Consider the following 18,897-nt stretch of genomic DNA (forward strand, 5'->3'; position numbering starts at 1 on the left):
GTATCTTTCCAGGTACAGGGTATAAGTAGCAAATAAAACCAAAGTTGCTAACCTCACAGTGTTGACACTTTGGTGGGAGGAAACAGATAATATAGACATAAATGAATACATACTAATTATATCTTAAAGTTATGAGAAATATTTTTAAAGAAACAGAATAGACGAAAAAGTTGTTATTTTATACAGAGTTCTGAGAAAACAAGCGCTATTTCTGAAAAACAATTATCTAGACTTATATTTCTGCTTCCCTGATGCTGGAAAAGATTGAAGACAAGAGAAGAAGGGGATGACAGAGGATGAGATGGTTGGATGGCATCACTGACTCAATGGACAAGAGTTTGAGAAAGCTATGGGAAATAGTGAAAGACAGGGAAGCCTGGTGTGCTGCAGTCCATGGGGTCGCAGAGTCCGACACGACTGAGCGATTGAACAACAAATTTCTGCTAATAAAAGTTTCACCTAACTACCAGTCTTCAGTAACTCTTTTCCCAAGTCAACCTATTAGGAACTCACAGCCAATGGGAAAAAGGGAGTGTAAGCAAGCGGAAAACGAACAACCTACAACCCAGGAGTTTTCAAAGGAGCACCAGATTCTTGTTTCTCGGCTGGGCAGTAACTTTCAACTCTTGTCATCTGAGGTACTTCGTTTGTTTCAATTTAAAAAAAAAAGAAAACACGGTTTTTTTAAACAACTGTTAATGTAGTTCTTTAACGTTCCTAATTCCCTTTTATTAATAAAGAAAAAAATTTTCGGCTTTGTTTTTTCCAGATTTCAAACACTTTAAAGGTGGAGCGAAAGAAGGCGTTTCTATAAGGCTGCCAGCACTTCAATAGCATTTAGCAAATACCAGTTATTTCCGCTATTACCTGGTGAATCGCTCGCCAGGCGCTTCCTGGGCCGGGTCTTCGCGGCCCGAAACCTTCCACCCCATCACCCTTGGACTTGCCGCCGGCCTGGCGTCCCCCGCGCCGCGACACAGATGGAACGGGCCGTGACGTCACGAGACCGCGACTCAATCAGACGCGGCGTTCGGGAAATTTTAAATTTAAAGGCGGGGTGGCCCGTACGCTCCGCAGCGCCGGCCGCGGAGGTTTCTGACGTATTCCCTGGCTCCAACCAGGCGGGATGGCGGAGGAAGGAGCCGTGGCCGTCTGCGTGCGGGTTCGACCGCTCAATAACAGGTAGGTAGGCCGGACCGAGCCCAGGTCGCCCCTGCGGACTCCGGCGCTGGCATGAATGGAATGAGTCCTCGCCCCTCTTTCTTGCTCGGCTGCGTAGAAACTCGGCCACTTACCCGCTTTGTGCCTCGGTTTCCTATCTGCAGTGCGACCGGGCAGGATCGAGGATCTAGAGGATCCTTTTCAGCTGTGGAGTTCTCTTATATCTGTAGCCCAGGCTCACCAACGTTAAAGACCTTACTCCCTGCTCTGCACTACCGTCGCCCCATCGGCGGTCCCCACCAGGAAAGTCGAAATCAGAAAGATCTTACTGCACTCATCACAGTGCAGTTACATTTTACGTTTAACTGACTGTCGCTTCCCCTTTACTGTATACTTAAGAGCGAAAACGAGTCAGTTTTGTTGCATTGTATTCGGTACTTCAGTCAATAACTGAATTCCGCATTCAGAATGTTGAATGAACAATATTCATCAATATTGATTTGTTTTTTAGTACAGTGTACTGTGTTAAAATAGACATTACCATCGTTGCCCAGTGGATCTCACAACAGAAAATAGATAAAAGATATAGAATATTAGGTGGTGATACTGGAGTAATAAATACTTTAGAGAAAAAGCAGGAAGGGGAAGCAAGGAAAGTCTGTTTGCCATGCCAGTCTTGGGTCCTCGCCCCTGAATGCTAACACAGTTTTGTCTCTGAGAAACATTTGTTAAATCTTACTGGGTGCTTAATAAATGAGAATATCAAGATGAGGAATTTCCTATTTTTTAATAAGCTTATTGATGCATTAGAAGACAGCTACATAAAGAAACCATTATAATATATCGTGACAGATGTCATGATAGACAGTTAAAGAATGTTAGCTAGCGAAGTCATTAGTCCTTTAGTGAGATGACTGGGAGAGGAACAGGGCAGTGTCAGGGAACACCTGAATCATGAATGAAAGAACAGTTAAGGAACGCAGTGGAAACCTCAGTCAGGGTATTCCAGGCAGAGAAAGGTTGAATCTAATTTTGGGAGTCTACTTCAGGTAGTTGTTTCGTCTGGGAGTTAAGGTGTATACAGAATTTAGAGGAAGATGAGATTGAAAAGAGAAATTATAGCGATAGAGGTATCATGTACCAAATTAAAGATTTCAGATGGTTTGTAAATGTTTTAAGAGAGTGATATCAACTGCCACTACTAGATAGGAAGGTGGAATGAAGAGTTTCACAAAGAAACTCCCCTGAAAGTGCAGGAGGTCACTGAAGCCCCATTTAAAAATGTTGCCCCTCAAAAGTAGATTTTCCACACTTATCTTTTTTATGGTATAAGACATTGCAGTCTTTTAAAATATTTATCAGAAGATGAAGTCTTTCTACTGTCTCTCATATAACACAGCTTCTATGACTTCTATTCTAAAATGCAGTGTTTTTATTCTTTTAGAGAGGAAACGCCTGAAAAAGATACTCAAGTTTACTGGAAAACTGACAATAACACTGTTTATCAAGTTGATGGGAGTAAATCCTTCAATTTTGGTAAGTTCATAATAGCATCAAAAGTTAACCTGGTATCCTTTTTCTATTACGAATACAAAAGCCTTATGAATAACACTGGACTTGTCACTAAAGATCAAATCAAGCCTTCAATAAACTGCTTCAATGGAAACTTTGAAAAATTGTTCATCCATCATTTATAAGCTAATAAATTGATGCTTAAATAAAGTAGTAGTAAAAAGGAAAAAGGAATTTAAAAATTAAACACATATACTATTACTGTAGTCACAATAACTTATGACTGAAACTAACATTCTTCCTCTTACTCATGAGAGTACTTGTGGCCTGAAATTCTATAAGCCCAAAATATGTTGCTTAGTGTCAAGTCATCTTTAAGATCTTCCAATTTGTTTTTCTTGTTTTGGTTTGTTTTGTTTGTTTTTTAGCTATTTTCAAAACTCTTTAAAGAATAAATAGTGAAGATATTGCTTCTTTGTCTGCTAGAATACAGCAGGAACCTACTTCTGCTCTTGTGGAGCTTATATAAAGGAAAGAAAGGCTTTAAACAAGTAATTTCACTTATGCTGACATAAGCTTTTGCAGAGATCTAACTAAACTTGATGTCTGGAATGGTACCATTTACACCAGGACTTGCAGGATGAGTGAGAGCTAGCTAGAACAGAGGGACTTCCAGGCTCTGATGATTAACTGGACTGATTTGTACATTGATTTAGCATGTATATAGCTGACAACTATATACCAGTGCCACAGTGCCAGGCACTGTTCTAAGCACTTCATATATATATACACTCATTTAATCCTCCTAACAAGCCTGTGTATTTGGTGCCTTTCTATTTTAATGAGGAACTGAAGCAAAGTGGCCTTTGCTTCAGAGAAAGGCTCCAGATCTGTATTCTACCCATACCACCATGCTGTCACTTAGGCTCCAGAAAGCGACAGTGACATCCTGTGAACAACCTCAGGAGTAAGCATGGTTAAGTTGTCAAATTAGTATGAAACTAGAAAGCTACAAAGATGTGTGGAAGAGAAAATGAGTTCTGGTAAAGGAATGTTTGATGGTATTAACGTAATTTTTTTTCCAACTTTTTATTTTGTGTTGGGGGTATAGCCAGTTAACAACGTTGTGGTATTTTCAGGTGAACAAAAGAACTCAGCCATACATAATACATGTATCCATTCTCCCCCAAACCCCCATCCCATCCAGTCTGGCACATAACATTGAACAGAGTTCCTTGTGCTGTGCAATAGGTCCTTGTTGGTTATCCATTTTAAATGTAACAGTGTGTACATAACCTTCCCAAAGTCCCTAACTCTCCCTCCCCCTGGCAACCATAAGTTCATTTTCTAAGTCTATGAGTCTTTGCTAGAGATTAAAAAACCTAAGTACCACAGATTCTCAGTAGCCATATATGCCCATAAAGAATTTGGACTCATCCACCTATCTGAACCACATAACATTAAGGTTTGAATCATCTGCCATTTCTCCTTGCTTGGAGATAATGACCCTTAAGCAGCCTTCAGATGGCACTTAGGTTTTCCACATTGTTCTGCCAATAGGGCAGATGTGTGGTCGCCGTGCAAGGAGTATGATCACTGAACTGTTGATTGCAAGTCAGTAAGAGCGACTGAACTGAACTGAACTGAACTGAATTTTCCCTCCTGATTTACAAATCCATGTCTTGCGAGCTTTTTAAGGTGAGGCCACCACTAAAAGAGTGGTCTATTTTTAATGTGCTAACAAAAGCCGAGAACCACATCCTGGACTTGTGAATTCATCAGTGTAAATACCAACCTAAACACCAGCCTTCAGCAGCCAGCTCATTGATCATTCTCCATAACACTTCAGCTTTCGTCAGTTCTTTTCTTCCAGATATCTGCATTTCTTGGTTTAGTTTGAGCTAGACTTTCTTGCTAGGTATGTTAGAAACATTAGAATTTCTCAAAGAATAGTAATAGTCGGCATTTCCTAAGTGTTAACATATGTTCACAATAATACTATGAAGAAGATATTATATGTCCATTTTACAGATTAGGGAACTGAGGCATGGAGACATCAGCCACTTGCCCAAAATCACACAGCCTGTAAGTGGCAGAATCAGGATTTGCAGTCTTGATTCCATACCCTCATATTCAGATTCAGCCACCATGCCCTACTGCCTCTTGAAAGCATAGAGGATAATAGACTTGTATTTTTTTCTGTGTGAGGACCAACACATTTTACCTAAAGAGAGTATTTTCATAGGACCAATGAGTTGAAAATATTGTACCTTAAATATTCTATCATACCATATCCTGACAATTTTATTTCTTTGGGCAACGACTAATTCAGAATGAAAATGCGGTCAATTTGTTTGGTTTAACTTAAATATGTTTTGTTTTTTAGATCGTGTCTTTCATAGTAATGAAACTACTAAAAATGTGTATGAAGAAATTGCGGTACCAATCATAGACTCTGCCATCCAAGGCTACAATGGTGTGTAGTCACTGCAGAAACCTTGCAGTCTTTGGTGTCTGTTCAGCAGGTATCAATCATTTTCTACACTGTAGATTCATTTTTCATCTCTACATGTGTTTGTTTTGTTTTTGCAGGTACTATATTTGCCTACGGGCAGACTGCTTCAGGAAAAACCTATACTATGATGGGTTCACAAGAGTATTTGGGAGTAATACCCAGGGCAATTCATGACATTTTCCAGAAAATTAAGAAGGTAAATAACTTAGCTAAGTTTGTAGTACATGCAGGTAAAAATAGTGATAATAGGGTAGCAACCTTACTGTTCTTTTGTAATGATGAAAGGAAGTAGATTTACAGTTATCTCTTAATTATCCAGGGGGAAAGAAGGAAGCCATAGCATAGATTCATTTTTTTTTTCCCATAAACTTACTTAAGAAACTTAAAGTTTTTTATTCTTTCCCTTGAATCATGAAGCAGTACTCCCACCAAACTGGGCATTAAGGAACAGGAAAACCTTATATCACAGCTGGGTCCTTATTGCCTTTGTTTAGCTACCAGTGATTATTAAGGAGCAGTAAAAAGTAGACTAGATAAAAGACAAGGAGAGCAGAAGGCCAGAATAGGCAACCTAATTAGTTAAGAGTTGATTTTAAATTAATTTTTCATCATTATTTTAATGATTTTCAATTTCTTGAATATATACAGGTTGAGTTTTATGTTGAGGTTAGAGAGTTGAATGGGGTACTTTCCTGTTAAGTTCTATGATACTATTGGTTACTTCTGAAACTGTGCTTTTTGTTGTTGTTTATTATTGTTAGTATAGAAACACAGGGAATATTTTTGGTTTTTTGTTTACAAAGATAATTTATTGAAAGACAAATACCACATGACTTCACCTCTATGTAGAGTCTAAAAAAAAAAAATGAACAAACAGAAACAGACTCATAGATAACAGAGAAGAAACAGGTGATTGTCAGAGGGAACAGAAGTTGGAGGAATGGGAAATAGGGTGAGGGAGATTAAAGGGGACAAACTTTCCATTAGAAAATCAGTGAATCACAGAGATGAAATGGGCAGCATGGGGAATACAGTCACTAATATTGTAACATCTCTGTATGGTGACACATGGCAATGAGACTTCTGTGCTCATTTGGAAACGTATGGAAATAGTGACCCGCCATGTTGTGTACCAGGGACTAACAGTGGAATGGGTCAACCACACATCAACTAAGCAATAAAATAAAATTCTATAAAGGTGTTTTCTCAAAGAATATTTTAATATTTAATATTAGCACATGAGCATTCCTTTTTAGGTTTCCATAATAAGGATGATCTCTGAAGTCCTCACATATCTTTTTCTTCTAGTTTCCTGATAGGGAATTTCTCTTACGTGTGTCCTACATGGAGATATACAATGAAACCATTACAGACTTACTTTGTGACACTCAAAAAATGAAGCCTTTAGTAATTCGGGAAGACTTCAATGTGAGTAACAGAGTTAACAGGGTGGCTCAAAAATTAGATATACTGATTGGGATTATTTTTTCTTGAACATTTGCCTTTAATTTCTGTATAATTTAAAGTATCTCCTGTTACTACGGTTTGTTTTTTATTTTCTTAGACACTTACAGAGATTATCTCTTAAGTAATATGTATAGTTTTTAAATATTGACAGTTATAGAATTTTGGTGTAAGTGCTTAAAAAGAGCAAAGTGGAACTGTCAGACTGTCAGGTTAGAATTGGCATAGGAAATACATTGTAAATATCGGAATTATACTTACTATTTTCATACAGAGTAAAAATCCCCATTTTCCACTTAACATCCACAAATGAACTCTGTGATAGTTTGTACTTTCTTTTTGAAATGCAAACTTTTAAGTACTTTCCCTACTTTTACCGTAATTAAACTTGTTTCAGAGGAATGTGTATGTGGCTGACCTCACAGAAGAAGTTGTTTATACATCAGAAATGGCTTTGAAGTGGATCACTAAGGGAGAAAGTAAGACTTCGTACTGTATTTCTTAAAACACTTGTAGAAACTATTTAATTGAATGTATTTAGGCTTTAAATCACACTTTTCACTTTTCACCTAAAATACAAGTTAGTGTTTTTCTTTGAATTTTAATACACACAGCTGAAATGTGACTCTCTTACAGAGAACAGGCATTATGGAATTACAAAAATGAATCAGCGAAGCAGTCGTTCTCATACCATTTTTAGAATGGTAGGTAATTCTCTCTATATTTTGTCTTTCCAATTAAGAATACACTAATTTTTCTATAAGTTGCCTTTTCTTTCTAGATTTTGGAAAGTAGAGAGAAAGGTGAACCTTCTAATTTTGAAGGATCTGTCAAAGTGTCCCATTTGGTGAGTATTGAGGAACCGTGCAAAGCAAAATTTAATTTAACTGCTGAAGGTTTGGTTTCATAAGAACTATTGACTTTTTGGCTAAAGCATCTATAAATTGGTAGTTTAGTCTCATCAGTAACATGAAATTACTAACAGAAATGCAGGAAGAGATCAGAAGATCTTACTTCCTGTCATCTTATGCTGCCACTTCCTAAGCTTTAGATGTAAAAACTGTAGGAGTGGGGCTCTCCCTAACCAGTAATGGAGGAAGGGCTAATTCTATGCACACTTAAGAGTTAACATAATCTTGGGATTTGATGGGGTTTTGTGTGTTCGTGATTTTGGGGCTTTGTTTTTTGCCCTCTACCAGTGTAACTGAGACTTGTGAGATGAATGAAAACCTGGGTGAGATAGTTAAAAAAAATAAATCACATTACTGTAGTTTATATTCAGTACCTGTCTGTTGGTAAGTGAATATAAGCATTATACAAACATTCCTTCTTGCTGAACTGCATCATTTTTCTTTCCTTTTTTTTTTTTTGGTGCTTCCTTTCTATTCCTTACCGTTATTGTTTTGTTCTCTGTCTTCAAGGCCTGAATTCTTTAGTTTGATGTGGTATATGATTTAAGATTACTGCATTTGATTTGAAAACTTCAGGGGAAAAAGTAATAAATCTATAACATCTTTACTTTCAGATTTTGAAAACTCAGTTAAATATCTAATTCCAGTTCACCTTACTTATTTTACCGTATAAGTATAGCATTTATTTTGATAGACTGGTCTTTTAACAACAACAGCAACAACAAACCCAACTTCTGTTTTGTTGTCCAAAGCTGGCCTGTGATATATCACTACAGTTTTAACTTTTAATATGATTTAGCTTTACTAGTCTTGACATACTCAGTGATCCATTTGGTGTCTTTTCTCATATTTTTTGATGATCTATCATCTAGGGACCATAGATACCATAACCCAATACTTCAGATTTGCCACTTACTCTTAAGTATCTTATTGGATTGAAGACTTCCCCAAAGAGTCATTTTCTGGCTCTTTAAAGACGGTTTTTTGTTTTTGAGTGTCTCTTGCCTTCCTGGGATAATAACATCCGAGTGCTGTCAGCCCAGGTCCTTTATTTTCGGGGTTTCTTTCCTCCTCCCCTCCTGATCAAAGCACAAGAGTGTTCTGTAGCCTTTCTTCCCCTGTTTGCCCTCAGGCATTGTTACCATTTCTGTGTTGATGATGGTCAAGTATTTATTGTTTCTGAAGTCTGAGTTCTAAGTCATGTCTTTCCATAAAGATTGTCCCACTGTTAATTATCTCAAACTTCAATGGGTCTAAAGCCAAATTTATTTATTCCTATCATAGTGAATATTCCTTTTACTAGTAGTACTTATATCTTAACTCCTGCTGCTTTCCTTACCACTTTGCCCCTTTATTATGCCTCTTCCTAGGTCATTTGTAGTAGATGCTGTATAATAGCAATTAGATTTCTTTGAGTATTTTAGTGAAAACAGTACATATCTGAGACAGGACTGTAAAACAAAGAGTACATAATTATCTGCCCACTCCCCAAAGAAAGAAGTAATTTAAATCTCCACTTTCTTTTAACACATTAAGAATATTTACTGGGCTCTCAAATTAAAAAAAAAAAAAAAAGACATCCCTCCACTACTTGCTGTCTTCACTACCACCTCCCTAGCCCAAGCCACCATCATCTCTCACTTAGATTCCTGCACTAGCCTCCTGACTGGGCTCCCACTGCCACTTTTGCCACTCTCCAGATCATTTTCCATCTAGGGGGGCCAAGGGGATCCTTCAGAAAGTTAAATCAAGGTGTGTCACTCTTCTGCTTAAAGTCCCGTCTTGGCTTCCCATTGCATTTGGAAAATCCAGAGTCCTTATCCTTGTTTACAGAGCCCTGAGTAATCTGACTCCTGCCTCCTTCTTTTACACTGTATTGTCCCATCTCCACTTCACCACCTCTGCCATGCTGCCTTTTCTATTTTATGAACATACCAAGCTCATTTCCGTTTTGTGACTGGACATACTGGCTGTTCTTTTAATTTGGACTGTGTTTCCCTTGACCTTGCATGGCTGCCTCACTGTGTCATATCAGATCTTAGCTTAATGGGAAGCCTTCCCCTACCAATCAGAGAACCTCCTCTGTCCCTTCTTCCCTCTTCCAGGATTATTTAAATTATCTTTATTACACTTAACCATATTCTGTTTCTCATTTCTTTGTCTTTTTCTGTCTCTTCATCAATTTCCTCCTCTCATACACTCCATAGACAATATAAGCTTTATGAGGGCAGGGACCTTGCTTATTTAGTTCACTGCCATATCCCTAGCACCTAACATACTACCTGAAGCATGACAGTCACTTTTTTCAGCAATATCTGTGAAATGAAAGGAGTTTGTGCTTTTAAAGATGCTGCAGTATAGTCAAAAGCACATAACTAGCTCTACACAGTAAGTGTTGTAAGAATGTCATACCTGTAATGACCTCTGGGTGCACAGTTTAAAAGAGCAGCTCATTCAAGGAATGGGAGGTGGAAGGGTAAAATCAGCAAAGCTACACTGAGCAGGTAACATTTGCCTTGGGTCCTGAATAAAGAACTTTAGAAGGAACAGAGACTGGCATAGGGTAGCAATTGGAAGTATAGAAGTATGTGAGGTATTCAGGGTGTAGTGAGTAGTTCCGCTTGAGTTAGGCTTAAATAATGATTAGCTATAAGGCTGAAGCAACACAAGTGCCAGACTGCAAAGAATCACATTCACCATGATAAGGTTTTGAACTTTGTGTTGGAAATAGAAAACCTATTCTGGCGGTATTATGCAGGATATGTTACGTTACAAAGGAGAAACGAACCTTACAGATTGGTTTGACAAGGGAAGGCCTAAACGGTGGGGTGAGAGAAGAGGTTGCAGATGGAGTGTTCAAGTAAACTGTGTGTTTAAAATGTTCTTTCAGTGGTTTGGATTTTATCTCAAGTTATACTTGCTAAACGTTAATTTCCATCTATACTGCAGAATTTGGTCGATCTTGCAGGCAGTGAAAGAGCTGCTCAAACAGGTGCTGAAGGTAAGGAAAGCTCATGAAATACGACATTGACTTGAGTGTCTTCCAGTTCTTTCGCAGAATAAAAGTGCTGCCATGCATTTTAGAAACTAATAAAGTAATGATAATAATAATATTGTGATAAAAGTCCTCAGTGTAAACAGTAGCTTCTGTATCTGACTAATTATCTCATTTGGGATACTATGTGTGTGTTAGTTGCTGAGTCATGTCCAACTTTTTGCAACCCCATGGACTGTGGGTCCCCATGTGAATTCTCCAGGCAGGAACACTGGAGTGGGTTGCCATTTCCTTCTCCAGGGAATCTTCCCTGGTCCAGGGATCAAACCCAGATCTCCCACATTGAAGGCAAATTCTTTACCGACTGAGCCACCAGGGAAGTCCTTGGGCTACTATAGGATAAATTTTTTAAAAAGTCAGAACTATGCAGTTTATAGAATTGTGTAACTGAAGAGCTTATGAGACCATCTAAATTTTCATAATCAATAAGAAAATTCAGAAAGGTCATGGGGCACACAGTTGATATTCAGGCATTAATAATTCTTAAAGACAACCAGCTACAATATTTAGTGCACAAAAAGATGCAATATACAATAATAGGTTAGAAGATGTAATACCTCAGAAGAAACTCAACAAAACTTGCACAGGGCCAAAAAAAAAAACTTCAAAACAGACCTGAAGGACATAACCAAATATTAGTACATAAACAAATGGAAGCGCACACTTAGATGGAAAGTTGCGAAATCATAAAGATGTCCAGCCTCTCTCTGTGTTAATTTCCTGCAGCCTGACATAAAGTTACCCAGATGAGCATGGCCCATATCCACTAAATCAGACCCATGAACAGGAAGTACATACTGTTGTTTCAAGTTGGCTTTTTAAATAACAGTATTATAGCAGTAGCTAAATAATGCACCTGTGAAATAACAGCTATTCAGAGTTATTTGATGCATTATTTTTTGTGTACGTAGTAGATTGGAATCCTACATATCCCTTTACAGGGTTCTGGGTAAGTAATTTCTGATACGACCATACAGTGGAATTCTGTGTTATAAAAAAGAATGAAAAAGACCAGTGCTTACTAATCTGATGCATATATACTGCCAAGTGAAAAAAATCAGAGTGCAAAATAGTATATATAATATGCTACTCTTTGTCTGAAAATTAAAGGGAGAAATGAGTGCACGTGAACTTGTATTTCTAAAAATCTCCAGAAGAATAAATAATAAACATGGTTTTCTGGTAGAGGGAGCGGGAAACTTGTCCTGGGTGGAGCATAAAACTGGAAGAGAGCTTTTCCAGAGTACTTGTTCTTTTTGTAATGTTAAACAGTCATGTGTGCATATTTAAAGATTTGGGAGTTGTGAGTCCATATAGGAACTAGTTTAAAGTCTGTAGTTGTCTGTATTTGAAGTTTAAAAAAAACCTAGATTCAAATGGAGTAATTAGAGGGGATCTTTTAGGGAACGGACTTTTCCTCCCTCTTGTTCTTTTTTTATTCATCTTTTTTGTTGTGCTGTTTCTCTCAGATGATAACCTTTCTGATTCACCTAATGTTGGGAGGGTAGGGAGAGAGCCCCTCCATCAGTGAAATTAAAGGTAGATTCAGATTTAGTCCAAATCAGAGACTTCAACATCTGTCCCTTTAATTTCTACTTTCTCTTATAATTTGCTGATAAATAAGTTCATCATCCAATACAGGGCTCAGTGTTAATTTTTATATTTGTATAATAAATACAGGTTTGCGACTCAAGGAAGGCTGTAATATAAATCGAAGTTTATTTATTTTGGGACAAGTGATCAAGAAACTTAGCGATGGACAAGTTGGGTAAGTGTATCCCACTGTACATTTATCTGTTAATACTTATGTTTAAATTAGGTTGAAAATTTTAATAGTTTTGTGTGTGCTTGCTCAATCATGTCCGACTCTTTGCAACCCCATGCCCTGTAACCTGCCAGGCTCCTCTGTCCATGGAATTTCTCAGGCAAGAACACTGGAGTGGTTTGCCATTTCCTACTCCAAGGAATCTTCCTGACCCAGGGATTGAACCCACATCTCTTGAGTCTTCTGCGTTGGAAAAGCAGATTCTTTACCACTGTGCCATGTGGGAATCCCTTAGTGACACTCAAAATATATGTACCTATTTCTTTCATATATTCTAAAGCTCTCATGACTGAGCATTTGTGGCTTCTTACACATATGATTGTGTCCTACTAAATTTACTTTCTGTATTTTAAATATTTTTTTAGTTAATAGTTTCTATCTGCCCCATGTAACCTGTAAATAATTAATTTTATAACTGTAGCTATTTTAAGGTTCTCCATTAAAAACCAACCAATTTTGTTATATAAAAGCTTTCTCTTTTTCTTCCCAAACTCATTTCTCATTTAGTGGTTTCATAAATTATCGAGACAGCAAATTAACACGAATTCTCCAGAATTCCTTGGGAGGAAATGCAAAAACGCGTATTATCTGCACAATTACTCCGGTGTCTTTTGATGAAACACTTAGTACTCTCCAGGTGAGTTTGATTTTTATCTCAACTTAATATGAGGGGATATCATCTTTAAGAAGGAAAAATTTCCTACTAAAAATAGGTACAGGTCTCTTAATTGACGTAACATACCTGATAAAATAAGATTGATGTGTTTTTCCAAAATCACAAAATCCATTATCCCACCTCCACAATTTCTGTCACATTCAACACTCTTTTACTGAAATTGACTTGATTTTTTATTTTTACAAACTCACTTATAAAAGGAAACTTTATATCAGTTCCATAAATGAAAAACTAATATCACTTACAACAAATAGAAGGTGACCCAAAAAAGATGTGTATGTGGTTATAACAACAAAAAAAAAAACCTTCCAAAATTCCTGCTAGCTAGTTGTTCCCTGTCTTTGCACTGAGCCTAGGTCCTACATTTTATGTTTAAAGAAAAAAAGGAGGAGGGTTGGGGTGGGGGAACTGAATTGTCGATAGAATAGCTGTCTCAATGAAGGATTCAGCGTCATATATAAAGGACACCTTCATGTACCTACTTAAAGTTACTTCTGATACACTCTAAGAAATATTGGTTTACATAGCTACTGAGTACTAGATCTAGATACTGTCAGAGAAAACAGAAAACAGAGTCACGGGCTTCACAGAATTTATAGTCTTATAGGGAAGACAGGAGCTGTCTTCCAACATGATTGCCTTGGATTAATGCGTAAGTGGCTAGTAAGTAGGATAGAGTTCAAAGGAAGGAGAAGGGCTTTTGACGGGAGCACTACTGGCCTTGTTATGGGGACATAGAATGCTCTCTGTATTCAAAAGTATTAAACTACCTGGGAAGAGTACTGATTTTTTTTTCTTTTTTTTTTTAACAAAACTTAATTACAAGAAAACCCAAGTATTATTCATTGTTGTGTGTGTTGAGTGCATAACACTCTTGCATTTTTTCCCAGTTTGCCAGCACTGCCAAATATATGAAGAATACTCCTTATGTTAACGAGGTATCAAGTGATGAAGCTCTCCTGAAAAGATATAGGAAAGAAATAATGGATCTTAAAAAGCAATTAGAGGAGGTATGTATGAACCATGTATTCCAATAAAGAGAAGACACAGATTTAGAATTGAGATCTGCTAAATGCCCAGAGATTCTGAAGCCATCAATAACTGAGTTTTGCAACCTAGATGTAAAACAATTTTCAACTAAGAAGAAATCAACTGACAAAAAATTTAGTTTAATTTACTATAAACTAAAAGTCGTGGTTTCTTAAAATTATTTTAGGTTTTGTTTTTCATTTTCAAAGGGCAAAATTTGATGTTTTCAAATGAGCCAAGTTGAGAGGGTTTTTTTAAAAAATTATCACAAATGCATAGGAAATTAGGTTAAAAAAGAGAGGCTATGTATAGTTACCTAAAACTATTTTCCAGAGTTTCACATTATCTTGAATTTTTCTTCCAGCCCCAAGATAGGAATTCAATAAAATAGGATTATCACTTGTAATTTGTTTGTTTTAACTATTATGGCCCTCGATTTTGTGTAAATCTTGCATTCTGGTGATATTTTTAGGAATGGTCTAAAATAACAAATGGTAATCCTATGAAAACATCTCTTCTTTTGCTGTAGGTATTCAAGTCTCTGCTTTTATGATCTCTCTGCCTTCTGTTTATATATTTTAAGCAGTTAATAGAATTGCCTTAGCTGCATTGTAATAATTTTACACACAGCATATAGATTAATGACATGAGAAGAAATGGATATTTTACTTTATTTTTAGTTTGAGAAATTACTGATTATGGTAACTGTGTACTAGAGTTCTGCATGTACAGTATATTTTATTTCAATATAATTAAAATTCTCTTAGTTTACATACAAATTTCTATTCTGTTCTTTTAAGCTACTTTCAAGGTTTTAAAATATAGCTACATTTATTATTAACATAATCCATTATTACATTCTGTAGGTTTCTTTAGAGACTCGAGCCCAGGCAATGGAAAAAGACCAACTGGCCCAACTCTTGGAAGAAAAAGATCTACTTCAAAAAGTCCAGATTGAGAAAATTCAAAACCTTACACGGATGCTGGTGACATCTTCTTCCCTAGCATCGCAGCAAGAATTAAAGGTAAAATTTAAAATATGACAGCTTAAACTTGGTATACAGAGAATAGAACCGGACATTCCTATATATTCATTACATAATTATTCATTTGTCATCTTTTGATACATTATATTCAAGAAACCAAGAACCTGTTGTATATTTGAAGTTTGTTAAAATTACCGATCCCTGATGTAGAAGTACTAATTCAAGGATTCAAGCTTACTACCTTAGTTTTCTTCTAGGAGTTTTATGGTTTCAGGTGTTAACATTCAAGTCTAATCAGTTTCAATTGATTTTTATATATGAAAAAATCATATATACGTCTGTATAGTGGTCCAGTGTAAGTGTATCTTACTTACGTGTAAGTAACATAGTGGTCCAGTTTTCCCAGCATCACTTACTGAGCAGACTGTCCTTTCCCTATTTTATCTTCCTGGTTCCTTTGTTGTAAATTACTTGATCATATATGTGAGGGTTTATTTCTGGGCTTCTATTCCATTGTTTTTATGTGTCTGTTTTTGTGACACTATCATACATATTGTTTTGATTGCTATAGCGTTATAATACAGTTTGAAATCAGGAAGCGTGATGCCTCCAGCTTTGCCCTTCTTTCTCAAGATTGTTTTGGCTATTTGGAGCCTTTTGTGGTTTACAGTCTACAGTATAGCCAAGGAATCTGTTTGCGAAATGTTTCTTAAGAAATTCTAATACAATTAATTAACTGATTGGAAACCACGGGTGTTTGAAGTATATTGGAATATTTTCTGTTTAAAGAAACAAAAATGTTAATATCAAGAAATTGATCTAGACTATAGATCAACATAATAATCAAAATTCTGACTTCTGATTTGTGTGTTTTTTGTTTTTACTAGGGTTTTATTTATCTGACAGATTTTTTTTTTATTTAAGAGAATAGCCTTTGGATTTGAACTCCCTGGGTATGAATCCCAGTTCTGTCAATTCCTGACACTTGACCTTAGACAATTTCTCAAATACACTTTGCTACAGTTTCCTTATCTGTGATATAATAGCTTGGTCCCTACTTCATAGGATTGTTGTGAGAATTAAGTGAAGTAACATACAGTATGTGCAGAACACTACACTTTACACTCAGAAACCCTCAGTCAGTGTATACTGCTAAGATTACTACTGGGCTTTCCTGGTGGCTCAGTAGTAAAGAATCCACCTGCCAATACAGGAGACAGTTTTGATCGCTATTCTAGGAAGATCGCACATGCTGCGGAGCAACTAAGCCTGTATTCCATAGCTATTAAGCTTCTGCTCTGGAGCCCAGGAGCTGCAACTGCCGAAGCTCGCCTCGAGCCCATGTTCCACAAGTCACTGCAGTGAGAAGCCCAGGAGCTGCAATTAAAGGAAAGCTTGCACAGCAACAAAGACCCTGCACAGCCAGAAATAAATATGTTTTAAAATATATATATATTACTAATAGGTGTCATGTACAAATCACCACAGTAAGTATAGAGACTCTCAAGATCTATTTCTTGACTGAGTGATGAGTAGCAAATAGCCCAGTGGAAGGTATAGGGAATAGTATTTCAGAAAAACACATATACAAAAGCTTGTAATTGTGGGACAACAGTATATTAGACTTTCCGGTGGCAGGGGCATTGTGAACCACATTAAGGGATTTGATCTTTGCATTTTGCTAAAGATAAGGAAAAGCCTTGTATAAAATGTAATCGCAATTGCATTTTGGAAAGGTATGATTGCTATGTGCATCAGATTGATTTGGCCTCTACAAGGATTGTGGTTCTGAAGATGGAAGAAATTGGATAAACTGGAGAGCTATTTGGGAGGCAGACTCAACTGGACTTTGTGGTTGTTTGAATGCAGGGGCAAGGAAAGAGAGAAAGAGGCATCCTGAATGATTTGCAAGCATTACTAGGCTTTCTGGGCAGTTGGTAGTGTATTCAATGAATGGAGAGCAGTGGAGCTGCTCAATGGTTGATTCAGGATATCTCCATTTTAAGACATCAGGCAGTTGGAAAGGTCTGAGATGGAGAGGTCAGTTTGGGTATTAACTACAGCTGATCCAGTTTAAAGTCATAGGAATGGATGAGCTTGCCCTTGGAGCACGTTGAGAATGGAAAGAACAGAGGGTCAAACACAGAACCCCAAGAAACAACAACTTTTAGGCAAAAGCAGAATAAAAGAATCACTAAAGGAGCCTATGTTGAGCTCTAGAATTGAAATCAGGTGAATGTGGTAAGCAGTGTCACGTTCTGCTGAGAAGTTAAATGAGATCCATATAGACAAAGATGCTTCAGATTTAGAAACAAGAAGCTTATTTGCAAAAGCATGCGCTGGTAATAAAAGCCACCTTACTGTGGGTAGAGATGCCCAAAGGGATGGGATCGTGAATACAGTTGAAGAGTCTGACTTTAGATAGAAGGAGAAACATCTATTCATTTCAACAAGGACAGAAGAAGGAATGCTTTTGTAAGTTTAGGCTTATATTGTCTTTGTGAAATAGGTTTAACTTTTCTGCTGAGATATCAGGAGATGGTTGAAGACACACGTTCATAGTGCTAAGGGTTTGAATTAGTATAGCGCATGGTGTTGAGCTGAAGGTCATTGGAGTAAAATATTTATATACAGCTGGGTTTTGCAGAGTAGGCTGTGGAAAGGGCTGGCTGTCTCAAGCCTAAAGGTAGTGAGTGTAGAGGCATGAAAGCGAACAGTGTATTCTGGGAACAGCAGTTAATCTTGAAATGCAGCGCAGTAGACAGAAATGATCCTGAAGAGACAAAGAAGTAGATAAATTGTAAGGAAGAAGACAGTGTATAAACTAAAAGAAAATGGTAGCTAGAGAGAAGTGAGGAGGCAAGAGTTTGTTTCTTTAAAAAATCAAAAGCAAGTAAATAGGCCTGAGCATTTGTAAAATGAAGAAGAAGGAGCTTGGGAAGGTGACAGATGACCAGATAACTGAGGGAACGGAACTAGGTACCTCAAAGTGCTGTTGATAGCTATGGGGTGGCAGCAGCAGCTGTCCCTTCCTTGTAACACTAGAGTACTTGAAGAGTTATACGTCAACAGATTTCTTTCAGTTATGTTCCAGAAAAGCTTGTAAGTAAACCTTCAAGTAAAATGTATAGTGTAAATGATAGTTTCATCAAAGTTTTCAGGGGTTAAACACTGATCCGAAAAGCTTGAGTATGTTTTCTTATCTCAGGGTATCCTTAAACTATGAAGATACTAAACTCTACTTAGTAAAAATTCCACCAAGGCAATGGTTTTTTAAAATGGAAACTAGTTCCCATGTTTTACAGTATTTGAGCCCCAATCTATGTGAGGTAATTTTGATTTCTTTCCTTTTAGGCTAAAAAAAAACGAAGAGTCACTTGGTGCGTGGGGAAAATTAACAAAATGAAGGACTCAAACTACGTAAATGAATTTAATATGGCAGTGAATGTAACAACAAGAACACATAAGGCTGCTGTAAGTTTAGGAGAAATTGATGAATGTGAGTACTTTTCCAATTACTTTCATTTATAAAAGTATCCCTATAAAGAGGGACTTTTTTAAAAACTTTATTTTTTAACTGAAGGATAACTGTTTTACAGAATTTTGTTGTTTCTGTTAAACCTCAACCAAATCAGCCATCAATGTACATATGTCCCCTCCCTAAAGCAGGACTTTATTTGTAACTCAATAATGTGATAAACACATTTAAATAAAATGTATGTATTAATATTTTAAGTGTAATTACAATGGAGATAATGAGAAA

At 36.9% G+C, this 18,897-nt stretch overlaps 1 protein-coding gene across 5 annotated transcripts in view; it reads left to right on the top strand.

Moving 5' to 3' along the window:
* Positions 1-1,057: 1,057 nt before the first annotated feature.
* CENPE (centromere protein E) overlaps positions 1,058-18,897 on the top strand; it is a 72,140-nt gene continuing 54,300 nt past the window's right edge. For all 5 annotated transcript variants that reach the window (XM_088836192.1, XM_055434956.2, XM_055434959.2 and 2 more), the window contains exons 1-14: positions 1,058-1,182; positions 2,606-2,697; positions 5,060-5,149; positions 5,266-5,384; positions 6,497-6,616; positions 7,050-7,131; positions 7,289-7,356; positions 7,434-7,499; positions 10,513-10,564; positions 12,299-12,386; positions 12,951-13,080; positions 14,010-14,129; positions 15,015-15,173; positions 18,489-18,633. In XM_088836192.1, coding sequence (XP_088692318.1) covers positions 1,127-1,182; positions 2,606-2,697; positions 5,060-5,149; positions 5,266-5,384; positions 6,497-6,616; positions 7,050-7,131; positions 7,289-7,356; positions 7,434-7,499; positions 10,513-10,564; positions 12,299-12,386; positions 12,951-13,080; positions 14,010-14,129; positions 15,015-15,173; positions 18,489-18,633 — 1,387 coding nt within the window. In that variant the 5' untranslated portion in view covers positions 1,058-1,126. The remainder of the gene's footprint in view (positions 1,183-2,605; positions 2,698-5,059; positions 5,150-5,265; positions 5,385-6,496; positions 6,617-7,049; positions 7,132-7,288; positions 7,357-7,433; positions 7,500-10,512; positions 10,565-12,298; positions 12,387-12,950; positions 13,081-14,009; positions 14,130-15,014; positions 15,174-18,488; positions 18,634-18,897) is intronic.

The sequence above is a fragment of the Moschus berezovskii genome, chromosome 5, assembly GCF_049115385.1.
Source record: "Moschus berezovskii isolate FMDL1 chromosome 5, NW_MosBer_1.0, whole genome shotgun sequence".
Taxonomy (NCBI): domain Eukaryota; kingdom Metazoa; phylum Chordata; class Mammalia; order Artiodactyla; family Moschidae; genus Moschus; species Moschus berezovskii.